A 27,089-nucleotide genomic window follows, 5' to 3' on the forward strand; every position below is an offset into this window, starting at 1 on the left:
GACTAGAGGGAGATTCATCTGGGTATTTGTAGAGATCACCATTTGGTGGTAGAATTGTGAGATATTATTTCCCCAAGTTTAAAAATTTTTTTTCCTAAACTTTCAAAATAATGATGATGAACAAGTATGGCTTTTGTAAGTTGAGGGGAAAACCCACAATAAAATAACGATATATATAAAATTTTCTTTGAGTTAAAAATAAATTAATTCTAAAACTTTTATCAACTGCCTCCTTAAAAAAAGGAATCATTTGATTTTTAAAAAGAAACAAGCACTTTGATGCAATTGTGGTAGATTAAAAAAATTTTTTTTCATTTAATTTAAAGACCTGTGTCAAACTTTAGCTCACACTTGAATTGATCTTGTTAGCCAACTTGCAAATGGGCTGACCTGGTTAATGAGGTGAGTTTCTTTTAAAATACTTGAATAACATCCATTTCTCTATAAAGTGCTTATAGTTATTTACTAAAGGTAGCCGAATAGTTTCTTCTTCATAATATTTTAACTATGTTATCTACAGCCTTTAAAATATTTTCTAGTTCAATTTCCACAAACTCAGTCCAGTCCTTTTCATTTTCCTATATATGCCAAACCCTTAACACGATCGTAGGTATTTTGAGGTTTTTGTCCTTGTCTTTTGGAAAATGTTTTGGATTTGTCTTTTTTTTTCAGAGAGATAATCTAAGATAGTCAATTATCATAGGAGAATAAACTGTCAACAAGATTTCTAGAGATTTGAAAGAAAGACTTTCTCCTTATTGCTAATAGCATTTTACTGGTGTATAATTTATATGTATTGAATGCACAAGTCAAAGTGTACATCTGGGTGGATGTTTCTAAGAATGTCATTGGCTTTTTCAATTACCAAGAAGTTTTGACTCCTAAATTGGAATCTTGTTTTAGCACTATGCTATACTTACTTGATTTTCTAGTCATTTCAAAAGGCACAGGGCTGCTTGCCTCTTGTCACTTTCATGATACTTCATTATACATGGAAATACCTTTAATCACTTTGAGACTGGCATTGACCTTTGAGGCATTGAGGTCAATTCAAAATGTGCTAAATACCAATAAAGTGCCTTTTAAAAGTTCACTGAGGGTTTTTACCTTTTCACAGTGACTCAGATATATTATGGGGTCTGTTAAACCCTGCAGATGAAAAATAAATTAATAAACATCCTTGCCCTTAAGTACAAATTCATGAAGAAGTAATTGCTGGGTCAATCCCATAATTTTAATAACATCCAGTATTCTCTCTGATAGTAGAAAAAGACAAGTATCGTGAGAGAGCATTGTTGTTGATTCTCATGATAACTCCACAAGTTTTGGGCCAGTTTCCTAAAGTGCATTCTCTACAGCCCTTGCATGAAAGTTGTTAACCCAGATTCATCATGTACATTTGTACCCTAACAACTCTCAAAGACCTCTTATACAAGTATGTTTATCTTGATTTAGACAAATAATTTTCTTTTTTTGATGAGAAACTCTATTTTTACTTTAATGCCTTCAAATTCATTTATTTATTCACTCGTCAATTTAAGGATTATTTAGAGTGCTGACTATAACACCACTGTTGTCTAGTATGGGATGTGGGATTTAGTATGAAGAAAACAAACTCTTTGCCTTTATAGAGATTATATCTCAGAAAGAAAAAACAAACAGGAATCAAATATAGACCATGGTAGTTTGCAATGAGTGCTATGTGACAAAAAAATAAAGTAGGCTTTAAGGGAGATTGAAACCATGTGGGTAGAGGTGCTATTTTATAAAATGTCATGCAAATCCTCTCTTATGAGGTTATATTTGAACAGAGACCTGAAGGAATGAAGAACATTGCATAGAAATATCCAAGGGAAGATGATCCAGCCAGAGTGAATTATGAGTGCAAAGGCCCCAAGGCTAACAAGTGTTTGGAGTGTCCTAGGAACAGCTGGGAGGCCAGTGTGGCCAGAGTGAAGGAAAGAAGGGTAGAAGATGGGGCCAGAGAAATTGCTGGCATCAGATTGCAATGGCTATACAATGGAGCATTACCGATGTGCATTATGAAAATCTCTATTTGAAATTATTGCATTAATAGAGTCTTGGAGATTTAAGCTAACATAAGCATTTTAGCACAATGTCTGACATAATGTCTTTATTATTACAAAATAAATACACAGTAAATATTGTTTGAATCGAAATTCCTTCTCCTTTTTGGCATAAATGAGCAGCTGAAAAATTGCACTGTTTCCCTCTTAGACCACTAAAATGTAATCATCTGAACTTAAGGAATAGTGATATATTTCTGTACTTGAAAAATGACACTGATGGTTGATAATCTTTATCAAGCAATGCTGCCAAAATACAAAACAAAAACAAAACAAAATTAAAAAAAAAAAAAAAAAGAACTACCTCAATGTTTTGGCTGAGTTTTTTGACGATGCTGGTGATGGTCTGGATGTGGCTTTCCAGTAACTTCCTGGCAAGTGATTCCTCTTTTCGAAAGCCATGGGTCCCCTGCAGACAAGCAGAGATATCCTCCTTGATGCGGAAGGCTTGTTCAAGGAGGAAAGCTATGGTACGCTCCTGGTTATTCAGTCTGTCTTCTAGCTGACTTCTCTGGGTGTTTGGAATGATGGGGAGAAAAGGATGACTCCTGATCAGAAAAAGGAAAAGGAAACACAAAAGGGGCGTTACAAGAATGAGCTGGAGGAGCCAGGAATCAGAACTAGAATCTTCACTTCTGATCCTTTATTTTTCACCCTGTGAGAAGTTTGATAGGATTTTAAGCACCTGTCATGGTAAGAGTTTGGTGAAGGTCTCATCTAAGAAGCGGATCTACTTTTTCATGCTTCAAGCCAATTGGTGATAGTTAGGAGTGGGTAGGGGGATTCATGAAAGAAGATATTAGAAGCCTTCTTCCAAGACTGATGCCTTTATATACCCCTCATTAAAATTCTACTTTAATGTAGAAAAAAATTAAGTTTTTATAACTATAAAGATACAAAAGTGACTGTGTTAGAGAGTTTTCCAAGGTGTGAGTCCCGGAATAGCAGTCAGGAGGATAGGCCACCACAAAAGAATTGTATGATCAAATATACTTAGAAAACCTCGCATATGATGTCTCTCCCTTAGAGATTCCCATTGTGCATTTTCATATTGTCTAACAGAATTATTCTAATTTCATACATAGGGAAAATAGTTCATGAATGATACCAATCATAAACCCAAAAGACATAATCCCAAACATTGAAATTCCTAAAGTTTAAAATCTCTTGACTGGATTAAGGGGTACCTAGAACCTGGTGAAGCAGTGTATCTGTGAGGGTGTTTCCAAAGGAGATTAGTGTGTGAGTCTGAGTGCACTACACGAGAAAGATATATCCTCAATGTTTTGAATGTTTTGAAAATCATAGAAGTAAAAACAGGTGGAAAATACAACAAATGTCCCCTGCCAAATGATTCAATCATGTATGACTTCTGCCCCTTCACACATAGTGCCATGCTTGCCTTCAAAAAACACTCTTCATCAGAGAATAAAAAGAATTCCACAAACTGAGCAGCATTCTGAACCAAAGACGCTTGCTAATACAGAGGTTCCTCCAGTGTTCTGAAACTCATTGAATGATGAAATATTCTTAGTTAGGGATTTGACTGTCAAAGAAGATAGACTTCCTAGGTTTGCCACTAAATCTAACATAGACAAACTAGTGCATGCTTCACTGTGGCTGGAATGGCACTTTCAAAATCATCCCCATCTTTCTTATCAACTATATGCCATCATGCCCCAGCTGGATCCAAACATTCTTGAACTTACCTGCTTCTTTATATATTAATGACTGGAAAAAGTGAAGTACTTTATAAACATTTATTTGAAGATTTGGTGGACTTTGCAGAAGAAAATGGATTTTAGTAGAATCCCCAAACCATGACAGATTTGGAATTAAGTCCCATCAAGGCTTCTAAAAGTGAATCTCAAGGTGTCATCAATAAAATTTGTTTTTGTCATTCAGCCCAATGCATTTGGTGAAAAATTCAGACAAGTGGATTGACCACCCCATATGGTTTAAAAATATTTCATTTGTTTGCAGTGGCATTCCTCCCAGCTAATGACATTTTAGGAAATTTTAATGAATTAAAGTCACATTTGCCTGAAGAGAAGCCAGCAAAGTTGCCAACTGTTTCAAATATAATTATGCACACAGTAAGATAAGAAGACACACAATAGTGTGACTATTTGATTATCAGTATTGCTTCTGCATATGAGTGCATGTGGAATGAATTTCTGTATACCAAAAACAGCACAGAAAAATTATGCAAAGATGGAAATATTTAATAGGGAGTGCTCATGTTGGTGTATGTTGAATCACAGAATTTCAAAAAGAGCAGTGCTATGTGGAAAATCAATGAAACGTGAACATGTTCTCTGAGGAGAGCCATGTCTTAAAAGAAAAAAAAAAAGCAGCAATTCATTGCCATGCAAGACTTCAAAATATGATTGTGAAAGTTGGCCAGCTCTAATGGACTACCTCCATGCAATTGCCCATAATGTAGCCCTGTAATATACTTTTTCAAATGTTGAATTTTCTTTCTAGTTTTTTCCCACTATCTTAAATTGTCAGCATTGTTATTATTACTCTTCACAATTTGCTATACTATGTATTTCATCTTCACATCATTTGCAATACTGGAGTACAAATTGTATAAAGACTTGCAGAAAGTTCTAATTTGTTTTATGCATATTTTATAAATTTCTCCACAAAAGTGCATTATCACAACATTGACTTCGTGTGTAAGCATCGTGTATGTAAAGATGTTTAAACTTCCCCAATAAATGAAGAGATGTCCTTTTTTGTACAACTGCATTTGTGAAAGATAAAATTTCTCAAGATCTCAGCTCTTTGTGCAATTGCATATGCCATAGTGACTCATTGAAGTTTTGGATCAATCTTATCAAAAGACTTAGGTTATCTGTCATGGTGTTTCAGATGACTACAGTTATAAAGCTGGGTTGCACAAAACTACCATCCATAGTATTATGCATTTATACATTTTGAATTTTGACATTTTTTTTATGAATATGGTTCATCCACTTATAACATTATACCCATATGACTGTTGTTAGTATATCTATATGTTTATGCTTCTAAAAATGCATGGTACTATTGCCTATTTTATTATGTAAGGTGGCCTGTGAAATGCTCTGTCATGTTTTCATATGCTTCTAAAATAAATCTCCTTTTATAAATGTGAAGAAATGTCTTTTAAATTAGTTTTTCCAGAATTATATTGTGGGGATTTTGATCTTTTTGGGATGTCCACACTTGGTATTATGACATTCAGGATTGTGTTTTTTGGGATTGCCAAACCCATTAATGGAGTAATTAACTGGTCCTCGGTCATCCAAAGCCCATTCACTAAAACACTTGGTTATATAGTCCCCAAATACAGGTTATTTCCAAAGCCCTTATGTGTACTGATTTCTGACCCTACACCAAGTCACATTTTTAATACATGAACATGACAACCTTCCTTCAAATCTATGTAACTGAGTTAGAAGTTTACTTTAAATTTGTCTTTAGTGCTATTAAATTTCTTGGGGATTTCTTATTATCCTATCACCCAGTAGAAGGGGCTGTGCATTTTCTCTCTTTAATCTTACCTGCTTAGTACACTGAATTTCTGCACGAGTTTTTATTTGAAGAAATATTTCAATGTCCCAGAACTATTTATTTAGTAGGGCCAGGATTACCTCTACGTCACCTGTAACCTAGCCTAGGATGTTTTCCATGTTGTCGCCTCTGAATGGTAGCAAATTATGTTGTGAATGTCACTGTAAAGAGAAGTCAGCCTTAAGGAAAAGGGGATTTGGCCTTTGTTAGGGCCTGGGAACAAAATGATGAATAAGACAGATAAAGCCCCTGCCCTCTTGGAAATATATATTTGTATCTATATACTTATGTAGATGTATAGATATATAGTATATGTATTTTTAAAACGACTATTATATATGCTAGATCATAAAAAGCCAAGGCCAAATAATTCATGCTTATTCCCATTGCATGAGCCAAAATAACTATTTGCTTTAGGCCAATAGTGACAAATTTTCTTGGAAGCGAAAATGTCCTCAGGACAGCAGATTTTAGGGCTAGATTGTGAACATTAGCATTTTCTGGACTGCAAGTTTCAGCTGGGGTTGTGTTTAGCTGTGTTTTTGAAAAACCAAAGAGAGTGACTTAAGTAAGTAGGATTTATTTGGCTCATGTAACAAGAAGTGGAGAGGTAGAGCAGCTGACCGAGGAAGTCATCAGGTACCCAGCTCCTTCTGGCTTCCTTGCCCACTCATAGTGTGTGACCTTTACCCTCAGGTCTCAAGGTTGTTGTTCCACCTTGAAGTGTTGTGTCCCCATTCCAGATAGAAAAGACAGAAGGCAAAAAATAAAATAAAATGTGTGCATCTGTTGAGTTTATCAACACCCGTCCTTTTTTAAATCAAGACAGACTTTCGAAAAGACTCACCATAACACTTTTGTCTGTATTTCACTGACTGAAGCCATGTCATATAGCCACCTCTTACACCTTCTTTTGTTTTGTTTTTTTGAACTGGGTACATTGCAGCCTTAAAAAAACTGGGACTTTTATTAGCAAAGAGGAAGGAGAAAATGTCTCCTGGATTGACTACTGGTAGTATTTGCCATATGCAATTTTCTTCCTTTTTACCTCTAATTTGATATCAAGTATCTCTGCCAAAAGAATTTAAAAAATAAGAAGTTTGTGTCTTCCCTGTTGGTTGTTTGCTGTCTTAGGATTAATCTGCAGCTAAATTTTTTTGGGCTGTGCCAGAAGCTGGCTAAATGTTGGCCACAGATATCATTATTATTACCCCAGTGATGGATGGTTGCTCACAAGGATCAGTGTGTGCAGACAGCAAGGTTTCAACTGCCCAGTGAAGGTCAGCAGAAACTGGTTGGCTCATAAAGGAAGAAGAGGGACTCATGCTATGCAGATAAAGAAAATATAGAAATATTACTTCTTTTTAATTTAGTAGCTCTGTAATTTCATCTTTATAAAACTGCTCAAAAGAAATATAATGTAAACCTTATAGACAATTTTAAGCTTTCTAATAGCCACATTAAGAACAATTTTTAAAAACCTGATGACAGGCCAGGCGTGGTGGCTCACACCTGTAATCCCAGCACTTTGGGAGGCTGAGGTGGGCAGATTACTTGAGGTCAGGAATTCGAGACCAGCCTGGCGAACATGGTGAAACCCCCTCTCTACTAAAAAATACAAAAGTTAGCTGGACGTGGTGGCGCACGCCTGTAGTCCCAGCCACTCAGGAGGCAGAGGCACAAGAATCACTTGAACCTGCGAGGTGGAGGCTGTGGTGAGCCGAGATTGAGGTACTGTACTCCAGCCTGGGCGACAGAGCAGAGCTCCATCTCAAAAAACAAAATAAAACAAAACAAAAAACTGATGACATTAATTTTTAATGATATATTTTATTTAACCCATTATATCTAAAATGTCACTGTAACATGTAATCAATGTGAACTTTTTAATGGAATATTTTACATTCTTTTTAAAAATAAGTCTTTGAAGTCCAGTGTGTATTTTACACTTAGGGCACAACTCCTCAATTTGGACTAGCCACATTTCAAGTGCTCTACAGGCACATGTGGCCAGTGGCTACTGTTTGGGATAATTCTAGAACCTGAGAATCAGAAAGCGGGAGGAAAACACCACTGAGCAGTCAAAAGCGTTACCACCATGTCCATACACTACTCCTGCATTTTATAAATAGTTACAGCTAATATCTTTGAGCATTTAATATAAGCCAGACCTTGTGGCTAGCACTTTAAATTATTCATCTATTGAATCTTCATGATAACACCATGAAGGATCTATTAATATTACCCCATTTTTAACGATAATGAAACTGAGGCTTAGAAAGATTGAATAACTTGTCCGACTTTATTCAGCTCACAATGGTGGACCAGTATTCAAGCTAAGCAGTCTGGAGTTCATACTACGTTACATGCGGAGAAGAGGTCCCCTTCAAACTTTGCCTCCAAATCACCCCTGGAATGTGCTTCCTCCTCAATTTACCCACTATTCGAACAAACCAAGTTGGATGATTTCTGGATCCATATAAATGTAATACCTGATAATTCTATGCTGAGGAGATCGTTGCCTACCAATAGATGGAATAAATCACAGATTAAAGGCAAAGATGAGCAAAAGAGTCAGAAGTTCAACGAAAAGTAAACAAAGTAAATTAGAAATGGGAAAAGACAAAGGCCAGGGCTCTTTCATGTACGCACGTACAAGCAAAGAAACTTAAAAATCCTGATTACCTCTCTTGGCATTAATCTATTACTCCTTCCCTTCACAGATCAGCTTCTTGAAGAAGCAAGCTAGTTTTGTTGTGCCTTTCAATATGTGTGGTTTGCTCCTCACCCTATGATAATCAGATACCTCTCTCTCTTTCTCTCTCTCCCTCCCCACTTCCCTCCTCTCTCTCTCTCTACCTTCGGGCATTTTGGGGGAAGCCAACTGCCATATTGAATAGCCCCAGGGAGAGGTCCACATGATGAGGAACTGAAAACTCCTGACAATAGCCAGCAAGGGTCTGGGGTGTCCTATCAAGAGCTATATAAGTGAACCATCCTAGAATTCCTGATCCTGAGAAACTGTGAGGTAAATATTTGCTGTTTTATGCCGCTGAGTTTTGGGATACTTTGCTACACAGCAATAGATAACTAATATGGACAGTAATCTACATGAAAAAATGAGGAAGGTCTGAGACTCAGATGGTGATCTTGGACACAAAGAAGGAGGATAGATGCTACAGATATTATAAACCTAGAAGCTGTAGAACTTTGAGATGGATTGGAAATGAGCCTGAAAGCGGGAGAGATTCTGATGTTTTGGATTTGAGCTTAATGTATGACGTCACTTTTCATCAAGACTGAAAATTCAAACAAAAAACAGTTAGGTTTAGGGGGAAGAAAACAAATTTGAGATTTTGTATATGGCATCTATATGGAGATGCCCCTTGAACAGTCTGAAATGTGTCTGAAGATAGAGATTTGGATGTTACCAGAGAAGTAAATGGTAGTTAAAGACTTGGGTGAAGAAAATGAGATTGCCTGAGCTGGCAGCTGTGTGTGTGTGTGTGTGTGTGTGTGTGTGTGTGTGTGTGTGTGTGTATAAAAGAGAACAGGCATTTTTGAAATCACTTAGGTAGCTTTCAAAAGGAAGAGTTGCACCATCACTGCTCGCCTTGGCTCCTACCCCATCCCACATACTGCAACTGTCTGGTGGGGTGGGGGCCTGGGACCTGAGAAATGATGGGGGGTTCTGTGGGACTTACAGAGCAGATTTTGGCCCCATGGAAAATATTGCCATCCCCCCTGCCTAGAGGTGTCCAGAGCCAGCACACCTCTGCTCAGCTCTGGCTGAGTCTTCAGAAGACTCACTCAGCTTCAGCCTCCTGGGAAAATAAAGCTTTGAGCAAGCAATATAGAACTGAGGGCTAGCGAGAATATGGGAGCTAAAGTAAATCGACTCCAGAGGGATATGACAGCTCATGTCAGACAAAGTTCAGAAAGAAAGGAAATGAGTTACACAGTTATTCAGAGGTTAAAAAACTCCTGGGCTGACTATGATTTTGACAAAAAGGTTGAATTAATGTGGCTTCCCATCCTCTCTCCCTCACAAAATCCTGAAGGACTTGGAGAAGGTGAAAAACCCCTGGGGTAGTGGGGGCTATTTTAAACTGGTGCATGTGTGGGTGGTGCTGTGGATGCCACGATGTGCCCCCCAGCTCCCTGTTCAGGAAGGAAGGACTTATACCCCCCAACTGTTGGGAGTGCTGCCAGCTGGCAGACCTCAGCTGTTAGCTTTCTCTGAGAACTGCCTTGTCAAGGTCCTGCCCACTTTCTGGGGCAGCTTCATTCAGTGATTGGACAGTGTGTGGGTATAAAGGCCTGACATGCCTGGTCTAACTCTGGACAACTTTGAAGGGCTGTCCCAGCTCCAGAGCTTCCTGTGAAGTTGGCTGTAGTCTTCTTTGGTTCAAGTATTGGAGCCATGGTACCTAATGTATATAAAATCCATATATAACTAATTGAAATTAGTTGGCTCAACTCACTTTGTATAGTTAAACTATTCCTTCTGTTCAGTTCCATTCCTTTCCCTCCCCTTCCACAGGTGTTGATCCCAGTGTGCTCTATAATAAGCCTTCTATTCACCAGTCTCCATCTCAGAGTCTGTTCCCTGGGTAACCCAACCTGAGTCAGATGGCTGCGTTGGCCTGGGACAAGGGACAGCTTGGGAGGGCTGTGGGAAGATAAAATGGGGAAAGGGAACAAAGTAAGTCTGCTCTTCTTCTCTGTTGCCTTGGGACCAGTTGCTCTGACTCATGTGAAATGTCAAACTGTTCCAGGTGTCCTCTAAAGAAAGATTAGGCAGGGCAGAGAGACTGTGTTGGTAAGGAGTTGGAGCAGTAACAATAACAACAGACTTGGGGAACAATTGACTCTGGGGAGTTGCTGCCACCTTGCTCCACTTCTAAATGTCCCCAGGGTGGGAAAGCAACTGCCCTCCTAAACCTGCTTCTTCCTGGGAGCAAAAGGTGAAGACCTGGCAGGAGAAGTTATTTTGTGGAATAGTGAGTGGGTTTTCTGGTGCCTGGGGCTCATCCACACCCCACCCCTGGACTCACTGGAGCTGACAAGGCTCCACTGGAGACCAGGATCTGGCTGAAATGCCCAGGGGAAGTGAGTTCAAAGGCCAAATTAATAGGACTTTTGAGGAGCACAGCCTTTTTAAAAGTAATTAACCTACAAATTAACAACCTACTAGATTACAGATTCCCACAGAAGAGAGATATTAAAATGTACACAATAAATTTTTAAAAGGCTAATAAACATATTAAGAGAGAAGACAATAGAAGGTATTAGTAAAATAAGAAAAACTAGAAAATGTAAAAGTAAACAAGTAGAACCATTAGGTATGGAAAATATAATTGAAATAAAAAATAAAAGGTAGGATAAATATAACAGAAAAAATAGCTAAGGAATGAATTAGTGATTTGGAAGACCAGACTGAGGAAATTTACAAGGCAGAACAAGGAATGGTCCACAAGTTGGAGATGTCAGGGTCACAATTTGAAAGTTATGGATTCCAAAATCAAATGTTAACATTAACTCCCACATTTTCTCATCATTCCAACAATAAGCAGGGGACCTTAATGCTACTCATGTGCCCTCATAGGGTAGCTGCATAAATAACACCCAGAAGTATTCTTAGACTCCAAACCCACAGTTTGTTTAGTTCTTTCTTCCTTTCTTGATCCTGGCTACCATTATCTTTTCCACTTTTCCTCCTAACAAATAGCACATCCTGCATACGGCAGCTAGAGTGGTCTTTCTAAAGTGTAAATGGTAGCCCTTGACTACTTAAAACCTTCCTATAGCTTATCCATTCTTTCAGAATAAAATCCTATCTCTCCTTTCTAACCTCATCTCCTCCCATTCTTCCCTTCGTTTATCTCATTCAACCACATAGGCCTTCTCTCATAATACCCCATTTTATCTTCTCCAAAGCATTTGTCATTACCTAAAATTATCTTATTTACTTGTTTCTGTTTATTGTCTATCCTCCATCACTAGAATGAGAGCTCCCTAAGTGAGGCACTTTTCTATGTGTTCTGCACAGTCCCCTAACATTGAGAAGAATGCATGGCACATAGGAGGCGGTCAATAAATATTTGTTGATTGACGGACTGATTTCTCTACCTGGACTGTTCCCTTAAGACTCAGTCGTTGAAAAACTGGACAAACAAAACAAAACAAAACAAAACAAAATGGCTCCATAAAGTCACAGTTCGTTGGAGCCTCAAGACATAGTTTACTCTCTTGAGCAATATAAAATAGTCTCAGCATGGGTGAGATTCTTCTTTTCTTTTTTTTCAAATTGAATATTTCATTAACATGGTAGTTGTTTTTGTAACACATGCATACACACTTGCACACTCAGAGAGATTCTTCTTTTCTATCACCTGTAAATCTGAGGTGCAAAGAAGACTTTGCCAAGGGGTTTTGTGAGTCAGATTGCATTTACCACTCATTTGGTTCAAAAATGTTCTTTTGGAAAATCACCAAATGGTACCTACCATATATAAAATCCATTCCCCTAAAACCCCCACCATGCTGACAGTGCTACCCTGGATTGGATGTATGAGTCAGAGGCAGAAGGGAAGAAGATGCCAGGCTCTGCTGAAGGTGACACATAGCCTCGCGGTGGACTGCAGATTTGCTCATTATTTTCTTTGAGCCAGTGTTGCTTTGTGGCCTCTAGACAATCTATAGCCCAGATTTGCCAGCAAAGGTATTTGATCTCCTGGTTTTCAGTCCTGTACAGACACTTATAAATTATGCTTCATTTCTCCCCAAATTTAGAAATTGTTTTCTCCTAGATGTTTTCAGTATGGCAGACACCATTGGTTACCCTCCCACCAGCCACCCCCACTTCTGCCTGACTTGATTCATCCTTCCTGTCCCCCATAGCCTTCTGGGGGGCAAACTAATGATAAGGATTCCATTCTTCTGGGTTGAGATGCAATTGATCATGGTAAGAGCATGTGAAGCAATTCTGGCCCATGAGATGCAAAGAGAAACCTGCTATGTGGCTTCTGAGTAAAGTGTCTTTGCCTTCAAGAAGGAATACACAAGAAGAAACTTCCCTCTTCTTTGCTGAATGTTGTCCTGTCTGTGCAAGATGCTTGGAACTACCAAAGCCATCTTGTGATCATGAGGAAAAAGGAAATCGTAGAGAGAAAGGATAAAAAAAACACCTGGCTGCTTAATGATGTTCTGAAGCTACTAAATTTACCAAACTCTGGATTTTTTTTTTGTTATATGAGCTAAGCAGTATTCCTACATTTAAACTATTTTTGGCTAGTGCTTCTATTATGTGCAGCTGAAAGTATTGTGTGTGTATCTAGTCACTTACCAATAAAAGTGTCATTTCAAATAAAGATACACTAAGTACTTACTAAATATTTACTCTAGTTCATATACAATATTTACTCTAGTCCATACACATGTTTACTCTAGTCCATGCCTGTAATACTACATATTTAAATATAATTGCTCTGTTCCTCAAGGAACTTAGATTAATTCTGATTTCTCATACTTCAATTGGTATCACAGGGGAGAGTGAGGGAGGGAAGTTGTTAAAATATAGATTACTCCACTCCAACACAGACCTACTGAATCATAATTTTAGGGTAGGCAGGGAGAGTAAGAATATGCATTTTAAGCAAGTGCATAGGTCATTCTAATGTATCCTAAAGACTAAACACCACTCATTTGTTTAGGATTGGTCATGTGAATCAGCAAATAATATAAGGCAGGATATATAATGAAGTGCTAAAGTAGTGAACTATGGAATATGAGCTCTCAAGTTCTGCAGACATCCAGAAGCAGCTTGGCAGGTTGGAAAGCAAGGTAGACTGAGGGTAGAATACAGGCTCCACCACTTACCTACCAAGTGTTCTAATTGCTTCATCTGTAAACAGGGTCAACAAGGCCTGTTTTGCTGTGTGGTTGTAAGTTCTGAGACAATAAGTGAGAATCATGCAGTAGGGAGGGTGGTGAAACCAATGCCATACAGCTATATGTCTGGGGTTAGGAGGGTCCCAGTGCCTCACTCTTGGGGGTGAGGTGCTGTTGGCTAATGTCAAGATTATGTCCAGAAAGAGCAATGAGGGGGCAGACCCAAGCCAGCAGGTCTGTGGTCCTGTCTGTCAGGTCTGATTTCAATGCTGTGGCTATTTGGCCCATTGAAGGAAGCCTTTTAGGAGGGTATCACCTACTGCTATGCAAAGCTATTTGTCTGCAACCATGGAGACATTAAGTGGGATGCAAATGCTGGACTGTAGTTATTTCGTTTCCTTAATTTTTAAAGATATTTTAAAATTTTATTTTATGTCTAAATGGAGAGCTTTCCTTTTTGAAATTTCTTTTCAGGCCTGGGATTTACTATTAACTGCAGTCTTATTATTATTGCTAATTCTTAAGGTTTAATGAAGCCCCAAATCATGGCTCTGTTTGGTTTTATTTACATGGTTCCTGCAAGATAACAGACAGCTTATATTTTTTCCCTATTTGCATTGCCACAAGGACAGAGAATATTGTTTTCCAATTGACCTTTCTAAATCAACCATGGAAGAACAAACGCATGAGCATGTCTCAATTTTCTAAGAGCGATTCCTGACGAGGCCATTATTCAAATCATTAGGTATTCCTAAGGGATACAAACTGAGGGCTTTCCCTAGTAGTAAGATGTAAACTTAAGAACCTCACTGCTTTCTTAGTATGTTATGTATGTCAGTGGAACCTAGATCTAAATTTAACCATGAAAGGAAAGAAATAACTGAATATTCCAGACGAGTACAGATGGAGTCACCAGCCACAAGAGGAAAAATTCCTAGGGGGCCTTTTCAGAGAGATATTTGGGCTTCACATAGATCATTGATTATGTAGCTGACGACTGAATCCGAACAGATTTTCCACAAACTCTGAGTTCTATTTTTCTGTAATTCGGTGTGACTTACACCAGCTGTGCTGTAGCTGGCAGATCGGCCGGTACATGGAGCCTCTCACTTCCCTGTCTGTTCTGTTCTTGTGAATAGAGTCCTAAATTTACTGAGGAGATTCTGATAACCATTTTGGCAACCTGTAATACTCAGAGAATCAAACTTGAGAATTTAACCTTTTTCTAGAACACAAAAAGGCATACTGAAGAAAGATTTCTACATTTTTATGAGATCTAATGTATGACTAGTTATGGTCTGAGTGCAGAGAGTCCTACAAAAAAAAATCTAAAGTGAAATCTCAGGGAATATTTTGATGCCTCACAAAAATAATCTATGAGTGTGTATGTGGGGAGTGATGAAATAGAAAAAAACATTTTCTATAGTTTCTGTGTTGCTTGTTTATAACCACTCTGGCAAGTGGATGTTTGTAGCTGGAGAAGCTCCCACTGCTGAGTTTTAGGTAGGGCTGAATGCTCTGGGGCCTGAGGCAGGCAATTTGAGTTCTGGTGGCCTCAGTCCAGGAGGAAGTACACCAGGCCAACATGGGTAGGCCATCACAGAGCACCAGAAAGGGCCCAAAAAGGAGAACTCCATATAGTGGCACGGTCCAGAAGAGACTGGAGAAAGAACTGGTCGTGATTCTTTTCCAGTGAAAAGTGATGCGCTCTATAAGGCACACTCCTCATGTTCAGTAGAATTTTTAATAAGATTGCAAAATGAGTGATGTGCCTGGTACAGGTTTTCCTTTATGTGGAGGTGTCAAGGTTGACAAAGGTTCCAAACAGAGTCCCTGTGTCAGTGAGGACAGGGTGGATGTCTGGGTCATATTTACAAGTAAAGCATATGCAAACTGCAGTGGCAAATTGTTTTGATGATGTTGGGAGTTCCTGTAGCATTTGTGGCCCTCTTGAGATACCATATTACCTTTCTCCTCTCGAGGGGAAAGAACGCTGTACTTGGAGTCAGAGGACCTGGGTTCAAGTTCTATCTCTGTCACAAGCTACCTTCAACCTCTCTGAGGTTGCCCAGAAGAGGGCTCCCTCTCTGTGCTGTGGAGAGAGGGACTCCTGACCCTCCCACCCGGCTGATGAGATCAAGTTAAAGGATGTGTACCTGAAATACTTTGCAATGTCTTGTAACCATGTCTTGTACAATGTTGTATATATGTGTTCTTACAATTATATATAATTATTAAATGGTATTGTGGGTTGAATTGTGTCCCCCCAAAAGAAATGGTGAAGTCTTAAGCTTAATACCTCAGTATGTGACCTTATTTGGAAATTGGGTCTTGCAGATATAAATAGTTAAGGTGAGGTCCTACTGGAGTAGAGTGGGCCCCTAATCCAGCATGGCTGGTGTCGATGTGAAGATGGCTGTATGTATGTATGTATGTATGTATGTGAAGGTGGCTGTATGAAGACAGAAACATAGGGAGACACCATGTAAAGATGGAGACAGAGATTGGAGTGACACATCTATAAGCCAAAGAGTACCAGGGACTCCCAAAAATCACCAAAAGCTAGGTGGGAGACAAGGAACACATTCCCCTCAGAGCCCTCGGAAGGAACCAATCCTACTGGCACTTTGATTTTGGACTTCCAACCTCCAGAATTGTGAGGTAATACATTTGTATTGTTTAAAGCTACCCAGTTTTTGGTAGGGAGTTCCCAGCCCAGGAGAAATATAAGGAATTTATTATAACACTATCTTATTTCTATTTAGTGCTTATAGTCAATGTATCATTTTCATTGCATTCCCATCACTACCCTGTAGCATAAGTAAAATTTGTCTCTACTCAGGAGGAAACTGAGGCTTGGAGGCTGTGAGTCACTCAGCAAGGAAACATTCCAGTTAGCCTCTCCTCTTTCTCCTACATCACAGCAGCTTTACTTGGGCCAATTAATGGCTCTTCCTATTACATTCGTACTTTTCTCAGAGGAGAAAGGTGTGTCTTTCTCTCTGCTTCTTAATATGTAACTTGCTGCCAACATCATGTAATTTTTCACCAAGTCACCTTTCCTGTCTGGCTCACATCTCTCCTTGGAGTCCTAAGGGTCTTCTCAGAGGCCCAGAGGTTGAAGGGGGCTCCCTCTCTGCTCTAGAGAACTGAGATCAGCATCAGCCTGACCTCAGTGGAGTTCTCACGCTTGAGCAGAAGGTCTTAAATGTGACAAGAATCCAGACAGCCTCCTGGGAGGGACTGAGCATCATTTGGGCAGCCCCTTCCCTTACTAACTGGGGGTCCCTATGGGTAATGCCCAGTCCCTGCAACTGTGCCCACTCTCTGCAGAGCCTTGCCCATCACAGGTGACGGGAGGCATGAAAAGAAGAAAGAGAAAGAACAAAAGACTGCACTGTGGCTGATAGCAGCACCATCCAACCTAATATGATCTATCCATAGAAAGTTCAATCAACAGAGTTTTGTCTTCCTTTCTCATGCATTGTAGTGTGAAATATCTGTGTTCATCATGTAGTAACAAAAGCAATGCATCACGGAATAATAAAGTGTCTGCCATGGTGCTAAGCAAAACCTTGAAAATGAATACTTTCAGACCCTGAACTCCATATTCCACTCATGAGGGGAAGTCATTAATCATTTATTATTTTGCCCATTTGACTTGCTGAAAGTTTTATGTATCCAGATTTTAAATATCACTCTTTGGTTGTCAGCCAGACCCTCATCTTCACAAAATGTACTCTTGAGAGAATTCCTGAGATATATATTGGCTATAGCCCAGCCTGGAAAACTCTTCAGTATAAAACGTCATTTCCTTGGCCTCCTTTTTGTTCAGGAAAGTTGGAACTTGCCTCATGGACAGCAGAAACTCAGGATTCATTCTCTCTAGAGACTTCCAAATAGGATCCCAGATGCTATCATAGTTCCAATTTGTATTTCCCTCCTTTTCACCCCAGCCATCCTTGCCCCCATTCTGTTGCTGCTACACCATAAGAATGTTCTTGCCTTAGAAACTTTGCTCTTCCCCCAGATGACCACATGGCCAAAATCCTCACTTCCTGGTCTTTTCTCAAATGTCAACTTCTTAATGAGGCCTACCCCAGCCAGCTATCTAATAATTCGTTTCTCTGCTTCCTGCTAGAATGGCTCCAAATGCGTTATTAGATAGCTCCCTGAAGGAGCTTCTTGTCAAATTCTTATCACATTTGAAGGATCTTTGTCTGACTTGTTCACAGGTGTCTCTTCAAGCGCCTAGCATGTGCCTGGCACATAGCACATGCTTAATAAATAGATACTAAGTAAGTAAATGGTAACAACCAGTTTTTGAAGATCAAAGAATTGTAAGGATGGAAGAGACCTTAGAACGTATTTGATTCCACGGAAAAAAACTTTCCCCACCCCCAGGAGAGTCAGTTAAAGAAAAAAAAAGAAATGTATGGGCAGAATTGATTTTACATTAAAAATTAAATCCCATGGGAAAATAATATACATTCCTAAAGCTTAACCGCTTACTTTATTTCACAGGACAATGTTGATGAGAAATTGTGGGCAGAGTTGAGAAGTAGCAGGCGCTCATCACTGATCACTTGAAACCCCCACCCCATTTTATAGCATAGGCAGATATTGCCAGAGAAGAAATTTTCTTTTTCTCAAGGTCATATAGCTGATTAGAGGCAGATGCAAGGTAGACCTGAGGTGTCCTGGTGTCCTTTTAGTGCTCCTTCCACCACCATCAGCAGCAGAAGAATCAGAAAAAAAATGCTCTGGTACTTTTCTGCTCAGTTAAGCTTAAATGAGCATTGAATACCCTGTTGTAAAATTAGTGGATATCTGCTCATTGTGAATCAATGAACAAATGTGGAAATCTGAATTGTTACCTTTAATAGAATGTCACCATAATTGTCCTGTCAAAGACTGAAAGCATCCCTCCTTACCGTGCCCCATGGATTCTTATGACCTAGCATTTATCAAGTACTAATAATGCTTGGATGCTGCTCCAACTGCCTGAGGCAGGAAGGGCTTTGTAAACACACCCCATCTGCCTGTTTCTTGAATGTGCGTATCTCTGCTCCTAGAGATATTCCCTCCTTGGCTGAGAATTACCCCTTTAGTCCCTGGATTTTTACTTTTTGAGTTGTTATTCTTTGCTGATAGTATTACCTGTAAATATACCCATATAGGTTTTAAGGCCAAACCTCTGAAAACCTGTAATATATATTCAGGACATTTTACGAGTTGATAATGATTTTTACTTAAGTAAAAATGCTTTTCACATAAATCTACAGGAACCTATGGAGGTCATTTAAAGAAAAGGTAGTTAAATCTGCTTGTTCTGTCAATCAGAAAGGAACAGGATCACGTTTGTCTTTCTGACATGATTTAGTCTCTCCTGAAGGCAGAGAGCTTAAGGTCTCATTCAGGCACATTCATCTCTGACTGAATAATTAAACACAGGATTTTTTCTTTCTTGCATGTGAGATTTGTCACAATAAATGCAGTTAATAGTTAAAACTAGTTGTAATTTACACACTTACTTGTCAACATATTCAACTAGATCTGTAGAATTCTTGGTTGACATTTTGGCTGGAGATAATCTTACCTAAAACAAAGGTTACAGATTCAGAATACATCATCTGCTTCTTTGCAGATTACTTTTACGCAGTTTATCTTTAAAGTGTTTTAATTTTAAACAAAAGATATACCATAGACCAGATAATCAGCCCAGTTAATCTTATACATGCCCCCTTTGTACTGCTAATGACTAAAAACAGAATTACGTTCTGTGGAGCTATGAGAGAGCTCTGAGAGAGCTATGAAATCTAATTTCATAGATTAGGTATCACATTCAAGAAAACTTTTTTGGAAAAGTCAAAGCCATAGATTATTCTTAGATAATTTAAAAATGAAATATCTAATGATTATTGACTGAATTACTAAAGAAGTCTTTACAGAGTGAATGATTCCTGACATGCTGATTTCTGAGGAGAAACAGCTAATTTTCAAACACAAAGCCCCGAACCACAAAACTAGCCTATCTAAGTATCTGGATGTCAGATTATTATAGCCAGAGCCCAGTCATATACATAATTTATTAACATTAAGTATAGCTGGCCATATGTACACTTAACTGGCAACTTCTAATTCAATAAAGTGGTACTACTAGAAAGTTCTATTTTCATGAAAGTTGATAATTTGCAGCATTTTTATGACAGGAAAGAAGATGCCCAATGTACTCACTGTTTTTCATATCTCGAAAATGCCTTAAATTCTTTTAAGTTTAAAAAACAAGACAGATTTATCCTAATTTTAACAGCCTATTGCTGAACTGGATTCAATATGGAGAATATGAGTGGTATTCCACCTCAGCTAAAAACTTTAACAAAATATATTCCTAAGATATTTTTTCTTGCTTTATGTTACTGTGTACTGTAATGGTGGGCAGAATATGTTAAGACTCACATACAGAAAGCATTCCTTTTTCAAAGGCCCAAGGAATTACTACTTCTTAAGTTTTAAGAAACTTAATTGGATACCTCCCTCCTCTAAAAAACTTAAAGAAAAAAATGTTAAGTCCATTATCAAGGATGCTAATAAAGAAAGCCTGACAAAGTCTCTCCTGACCCAGCCTTGTTGGTGGTGGGCGGGCAGAACAGGCTCGAGGCTGCTCATGAGGGAGCCCGTGAGCCCCCAGGAGAGAGCTTTTACCCTCCCCGCATTGCTGAATTGGGTCTGCAATGGGTCTAATGCTGTTAAGCCATGTCTTCCCCTAGAAAGTGTGGAAACTGTCCTAAGTCCCAGAGGACCTGGTGCCTTCTAGCGTGCAGCGTGTTTTCACTCCTGTTTCCCACTGAAACAGTACTGAGTCCTGAGACCTCACCTACTTCATTGTCAGTTCTTTCCTCATCACCTTTCCACCGCTCCCTCTGGTCTGTGGGGGGATCTATTTTTGGCATTTCCTCAGCAACCCGTTGGTCCCTCCTTGTATGTTTGCAAACAGTAGTCCTCTCCCAGTATTTGTAGGATTAAAGTGTACGATGAATACAGTGTCCAAGAGCACTAACTTGTCCTTTCTCCTTCTGAAGTGTAACAAGTAGATCTATGTTTTATTTTTATTTTATTAATTTTTGAGTCTTATTTGAAAGACCATAAGTAGCATCTTCTTAAAAACACACCTACGACACACACTTTTTTAGTGACAAATGTTAAGCACAATGATGGAGGAATATTTGGAAAAGTATAGAAAAGTTAAAATACAGAATAAAAATTCTTGCTTGTAATTTTGCTACCTAGAACAAAAGCCATTGATGTTGGCTTTTGGTGCAATTTTTTAAATGTAATTTTTAGGTATCTAAGACAGTATTTAAATTTTTATATCTTTGCTAATTGAACATAAGAGTCAGTTCTCTTTTATCCTCATTCCTATAAGCTAGGATGTTATACATAAAAATTGTCTCACAAACAACTTGATGACTACTATGGGAATTTATCAGTTTTTAGCCATTTCATAATGATACTTTAAAATATTATAGCTTTTTGGTTTTATGGGCTATGAAATACTTTCTTGTATGTGACATACTTTTATTTGACATGATGCCCTATAAAGTGGATATCATTACCTTTACATTAGTATAAGGATGACATTAGTTACTTTAAGTAGCTGAAATCCTTATTATGGAAAGAAATTAAGATGATTATTTTTTATAGGTGAGGAGCTTCAGGATCAGAGAAGTACTAGACTTGCCCAAGATCATGTAGATGATGATGATAATCATACTATAGCCCTTCCTACTTGCTAAGCACTTACTTAGGTGACTCATTCAAACCCACAATAACTTTGTATGATAAGCCTAATTCACCCATTTTACAGAAGAAGAAACAGGTTAAGTAATCATTTCAAAGTCCCACAGCTAGTTTGTGGTACAGCCAATATAATACATACCAAAAATCAATGTTTGATATTGTGCTAGTTGTTTACGTAACAAGTGACTGCATCTGCCTCTTGTTATGTAAATTACGAGGTGTTAAGAGAAGTACAAAAAAAAGTCTAAAAACACTGCTTTAAAAAAATGTTCTTTTTAACGGAGAAGATATGACAAGTTCTAATAAAGGAAACATTCTATTTAGCTATACTGTTTTTCATGTTAGAGATAAAGTCTGCACCTTTAGTTTATCATGGTTCCTTTTGAATCATCATAAAACATACATCATGATCAACTTAAAACAATATTAGCCCCATATATTAAAAATCAGTCTAATTAGTGAAATTGTAAATCGAGGCCATTTTTCTTTTCAGCTTGTGTTGTCAGCACTCATTTTGCCAAGACAGAACAAACAGGAAATGTGGGAAAACTATTCTTCCAGGATGTCTGAAACTCTCTGAGCACTCTAAGCTTTAAAAAAGCTGAGCAAAGTATTCTAATTTTAATGTAAATATTGAAAAGTACTTGCTTTCTTTTCTTGGTTATTGGCTGAGCCAGGAAGGGGGCCATCAGGTTCATCTGGCTGTTCCTCTGCAGTCGCAGTTGGAGAGGCACTTTTGTTTACATCTGTATCTAGGTAACCAGAATGCTGAATCAGGTCAGGAACTATGGCAAGTGAATTCTTGCAGTGCGGCTAATTTTTTTTTTTTTTTTTTAATTGAGGAAAGTTTCTGTACATACAGCTTAGCTTAAAGGGAGGCTTTCAATTTGTTTTACATTTCCCCTTTCCTCACTTATCCCAATTCTCCCCCATACCCCTATAACATCTATAGTTAGCTAGAAGGGCATTTCTTTACAGATACTTCTATAAGACTTTTAGAAACTTTGTTAGGATCAGACGGCTCTAAAATAATCGGGAATATATATTTTTTAAATTATACTTTAGGTTCTGGGATACATGTGCGGAACATGCAGGTTTGTTACGTAGGAATACACATGCCATGGTGGTTTGCTGCACCCATCAACCCGTCATCTACATTAGGTATTTCTCCTAATACTATCCCTCCCCTAACCCCCCAACCCCAACAGGCCCCAGTGTGTGATGTTCCCCTCCCTGTGCCTATGTGTTCTCATTGTTCAACTCCCACTTGTGAGTGAGAACCTGCGCTGTTTGGTTTTCTGTTCCTGTGTTAGTTTGCTGAGAATGATGGTTTCCAGCTTCATTCATGTCCCTGCAAAGGACACGAACTTATCCTTTTTTATGGCTGCATAGTATTCCATGGTGTATATGTGCCACATTTTCTTTATCCAGTCTGTCATTGATGGGCATTTGGGTTGGTTCCAAGTCTTTACTATTGTGAACAGTGCTGTAATAAACATATGTGTGCATGTGTCTTTATAGTAGAATGATTTATAATCCTTTGGGTATATACCCAGTAATGGGATCATTGGGTCAAATGGTATTTCTAGTTCTAGATCCTTGAGGAATCACCTCACTGTCTTCCACAATGGTTAAACTAATTTACACTCCCACCAACAGTGTAAAAGTGTTCCTATTTCTCCATATCCTCTCCAGCATCTGTTGTTTCCTAACTTTTTAATGGTCACTATTCTAACTGGCATGAGATGGTATCTCATTGTGGTTTTGATTTGCATTTCTCTAATGACAAGTGATGATGAGCTTTTTTTCATATGTTTGTTGGCTGCATAAATGTCTTCTTTTGAGAAGTGTCTGTTCATATCCTTTGCCCACTTTTTGATGGGGTTGTTTTTTTTCTTGTAAATTTGTTTAAGTTATTACCCTGTTGTGCCCAAGCCTTCTGAGGTTCTTCATTGGGATTCATTATTTTGTTTATATGTAAAAGGAAATATAAGATAGTGAAGTAGGAGAAATTTAGAGACCTCGAGTAGTCCATAAGTACCTGAACTCATGATGCTTGGATTTTCCAGCTTTATTTTTTGTTGATTTGATATTTTTGAAAAAAAATCTCTGTGATTTTTTTTCTTTTTTCTTAGGAAGCCAGAGTACCAAGGAATTGTAAGTGCATCCTAACTAAGGTCTTGCTGTTTCTGGGGCCTCTTCCCAAGGGTGACTTAGTAGCATTGTGACTGCAGGAAGGATCTGTGATGTCAATGTGGCTGGCCCTCACAATTGAGGTCAGGAAGTCCCTGGGATTTAGAAGCTTTTAGCGTTTTCTGTAGTGCTCATCGTCATACAAATCACTAAGCCCTTCACTTCTTTGTCTCATGGGGTGGGAAGTGGCCATTGTTAAACTGATATTTCACACTCTTCTCCTGATTTCATCTTCACAGTTTGAAAAGAGACCAGTTATCATCAAGTTGGACCAAGAGGAAATGAAATGCTGCGGTATTCCCAACTCTTTCTCCAAGTATGTTAGGGAGGAAGTTAACTCTTCTAGGTTACAAGGTGACTTCACAGATAGTGCAGCACTAACAAAACGTGACATGGGTCAGAGTTTTACAGAAATAAAAATATTGAACTTTGCCTTTGTAGGGGAAATTTTGTTCAGTTATTTAGCCAAAAAGGGGTGGATGGCTTTAGCTGTAAAATGTTTGTCCGAGTTTTAAAATTAGAATTTGAATGTTTGTTAATACTACTTGGCCTCCATATATGGAAATGATGCTTTGGCTAAGTTGTTGTCCAAATTATGGTATCAGATTTGCCTTGTTTAAAGGCACACAATGTTCAGGATGCTGAGTGACAAACTTTGATCCCACAGATAAAGGACACCTATGATTTGGGTTTCCATGCATATCCCCTAGTCTTAAGCTAAGCCCTTAAAACTCAAAGATGCAGTAGTTCATGGTTTGCAAGCAGTCCAAAAGGCTCATTACGCTACCCTAATCATCATTTTATATAGTGCCAAGGGACACTGATACACAGCAGTGACTAAGAGCAGGTGACTACAGATTCCGAGAGAGTGTGTTGGAACCCTGACTCCTCAACCTACCAGCTATTTACTTTGGACAAAAGTACATCACCTCTTTAAGCCTCAGCTTTCTCCTCTGTGAAATGAGCTAATAATATCGATCCCATAAGGTGGTTGAGAGGGTTAAATGTAATAATATACTTACTGTGTTCAGCTGAGAGCAATGCCAGGAATCCACTAAAAGGTAACTATTATTAGTGGTTATTTCACAAGGTGCCAATTATCCAAGAAATAGACACAAGCAGAGTCTGTGTGAGAAAGAAGAACTAGATTTAACCTTGCTTAACAACTTTTTGAGATTCTTTCTCTTCTTAAATTCAGCTTTTAATCCATGGTATTTGGTTAGAAAAATTGGCCCTACTAAATTGGACAATTTTAGTAGGTTGTTCTCTAAACATAAATGGCTATTCAATTTTAACATAACAATGCACATAATATATATGTATATTATTCATGTCTGCTCTGGTTTGAATCTCTCCACCAAAACTCATGTTGAAATGCAATTGCCATTCTTTTTTTTTTTTTATTTTTCGAGACAGAATCTCACACTGTTGCCCAGGCTGGAGAGCAGTAGCGCAATCTTGGCTCACTGCAAGCTCGGCCTCCCAGATTCACACCATTCTCTTGCCTCAGCCTCCCAAGTACCTGGGACTACAGGTGCCTGCCACCACGCCTGGCTAATTTTTTGTATTTTTACTAGAGATGGGGTTTCACCATGTTAGCCGGGATGGTCTCGATCTCCTGACCTCGTGATCTGCCCACTTCAGCCTCCCAAAGACTTGGATTACAAGTGTGAGCCACTGCGCGAGGCCTATTGCCATTCTAATAGTATTAGGAGGTAGAGGCTTTAAGAAGCAATTAGGTCATAAGGGCTCTCTCCTCATGAATGAATTAAAGCCTTTATTGTGGAAATGAGTTAGTTATCATAGGAGTGGACTCCTGATAAAAAGGGTGAGTTTGGATTAGTATGTCTCTCTCTATCTTGCATGCTTATTTCCCTTCTTTTTATGTTACGATGTAATACAAAGATGTATCCTCTCTATCTTGGACTTCCCAGCCTCCGGAACCATGAGCCAAATAAATACCCAGACTTTGGTATTCTTTTTTTGGACAGAGTCTTGCTCTGTTACCCAGGCTGGAGTGCAGTGGTGCGATCTTGGCTCACTGCAACCTCTGTCTCCAAAGTTCAAGCAATTCTCATGCCTTAGCTTCCTGAGTAGCTGGAACTACAGGCGCGCACCATCACACCTGGCTAATTTTTGTATTTTTAGTAGAGACGGGGTTTTACCATGTTGGCCAGACTGGTCTCAAACTCCTGACCTCAAGTGATCCCCCCAACCTCAGTCTCCCAAAATGCTGGGATTACAGGTGTGAGCCACCGTGCCAGGCCCCAGACTATGGTATTCTGTTATAGCAGAAGAAAATGGACTAAGACACCTTCCCACTTGTCTAAAATGTGTATGCAAAATCCTTCCGAGAAGTCAGTAATCTTCATATATCTTTCCTAATCTAGGGCTAATAAAAGCACAGAAGTTAAAAATGTTCCATTTCAATCTTAAAAGTGGCCTTATACTATAACATATTTAATATAGATCTAAAGACATAATCCTGACATGGTGGTCAGTGATGGGTGCTAGTCAGTGCTGAGGGTCATCAGACAGAAACACTATGTGGTTGTGCACTACACAACTCTCTGGGGCACTCATGGTAACACTGTAGATTTTCATATTTGTTACAATAATTTTTCAGGCATATATTAAGAAAATGTTTCATTTTAACAAAGAAAGAGGATAATTTTCCGACATGGTAGTAAAGGGTGTTGAGAAAGGGGCACCTATTTTTAACTCGCACAAAGAGTGTACAGTGAGGCTCTGTCAATGACAGACTGCATATATGATGGTGGTCCCATAAGATTTTAGTGGAGGAGAAAAATTCCTATTACCTAGTGATGTTGTAGCCATCATAACATTGCAGTGCAATGCATTACTCATGTGTATCTAGTGATACTGGTGTAAACAAACTTGCTGCACTGCCAGTTGTATAAAAGTATAGTACATACAATTATGTACAGTACATAGTAGTTGCTAATGATAATAAACAACTATGTTACTGGTTTATGTATTTACTACACTATACTTTTTATCTTTTTTATTTTTAGTTGACACATAACTGTACATATTTATGGGATACAGAATGATATTTAGATACACGTATACATTGTGTATCGACCAAATTAGGATAATTAGCATATCATCACCTCAATCATTTATCATTTTTTCGTGTTGTGAATATTTAAAATCCTCTCTTCCAGCTTTTTGAAAATATACAGTAAATTATAGTTAACCATTTTTACCCTATAGTGCTGCAGAACATCAGAACTCGTTCCTCCTATCTAGCTGTAATTTTGTTTTCATTAACATACTGTCCTCATTCTCTTCTCCCACTACCCTTCCCAGATTCACAATTCTATTCTTTATTTCCATGAACTCAATTTTTTTTTCTGCCGCATGTAAGTAACAACATGCAGTATTTATCTTTCTGTTCTTGGCTTATTTTGCTTAATGTAATGCCCTCCAGGCTCATCCACATTGCTGCAAATGACAGGATTTCATTCCTTTGTATAGCGAAATAGTATTCCATTGGTTATATAAACCACATTTTTTTTTATCCATTCA

At 38.5% G+C, this 27,089-nt stretch overlaps 1 protein-coding gene across 3 annotated transcripts in view; it reads right to left on the minus strand.

Annotated features, from left to right (window-relative positions):
* LOC105491974 (family with sequence similarity 81 member B) overlaps window positions 1-24,654 on the minus strand; it is a 52,329-nt gene extending 27,675 nt beyond the window's left edge. The window contains exons 1-4 of one of the 3 annotated variants that reach the window (XM_071098700.1): window positions 24,560-24,654; window positions 21,993-22,096; window positions 19,079-19,143; window positions 2,392-2,635 (exon numbers count right to left, since the gene is read on the minus strand). In XM_071098700.1, coding sequence (XP_070954801.1) covers window positions 2,392-2,635; window positions 19,079-19,122 — 288 coding nt within the window. In that variant the 5' untranslated portion in view covers window positions 19,123-19,143; window positions 21,993-22,096; window positions 24,560-24,654. Of the gene's footprint in view, window positions 1-2,391; window positions 2,636-19,078; window positions 19,144-21,992; window positions 22,097-23,385; window positions 23,530-24,559 lie in introns of those variants that run through there. The other 2 variants (XM_011758813.2, XM_071098699.1) reach the window with 2 other exon arrangements.
* Between the last annotated feature and the right edge of the window lie 2,435 nt (window positions 24,655-27,089).

This window comes from Macaca nemestrina, chromosome 6 (assembly GCF_043159975.1).
Source record: "Macaca nemestrina isolate mMacNem1 chromosome 6, mMacNem.hap1, whole genome shotgun sequence".
Lineage (NCBI taxonomy): Eukaryota > Metazoa > Chordata > Mammalia > Primates > Cercopithecidae > Macaca > Macaca nemestrina.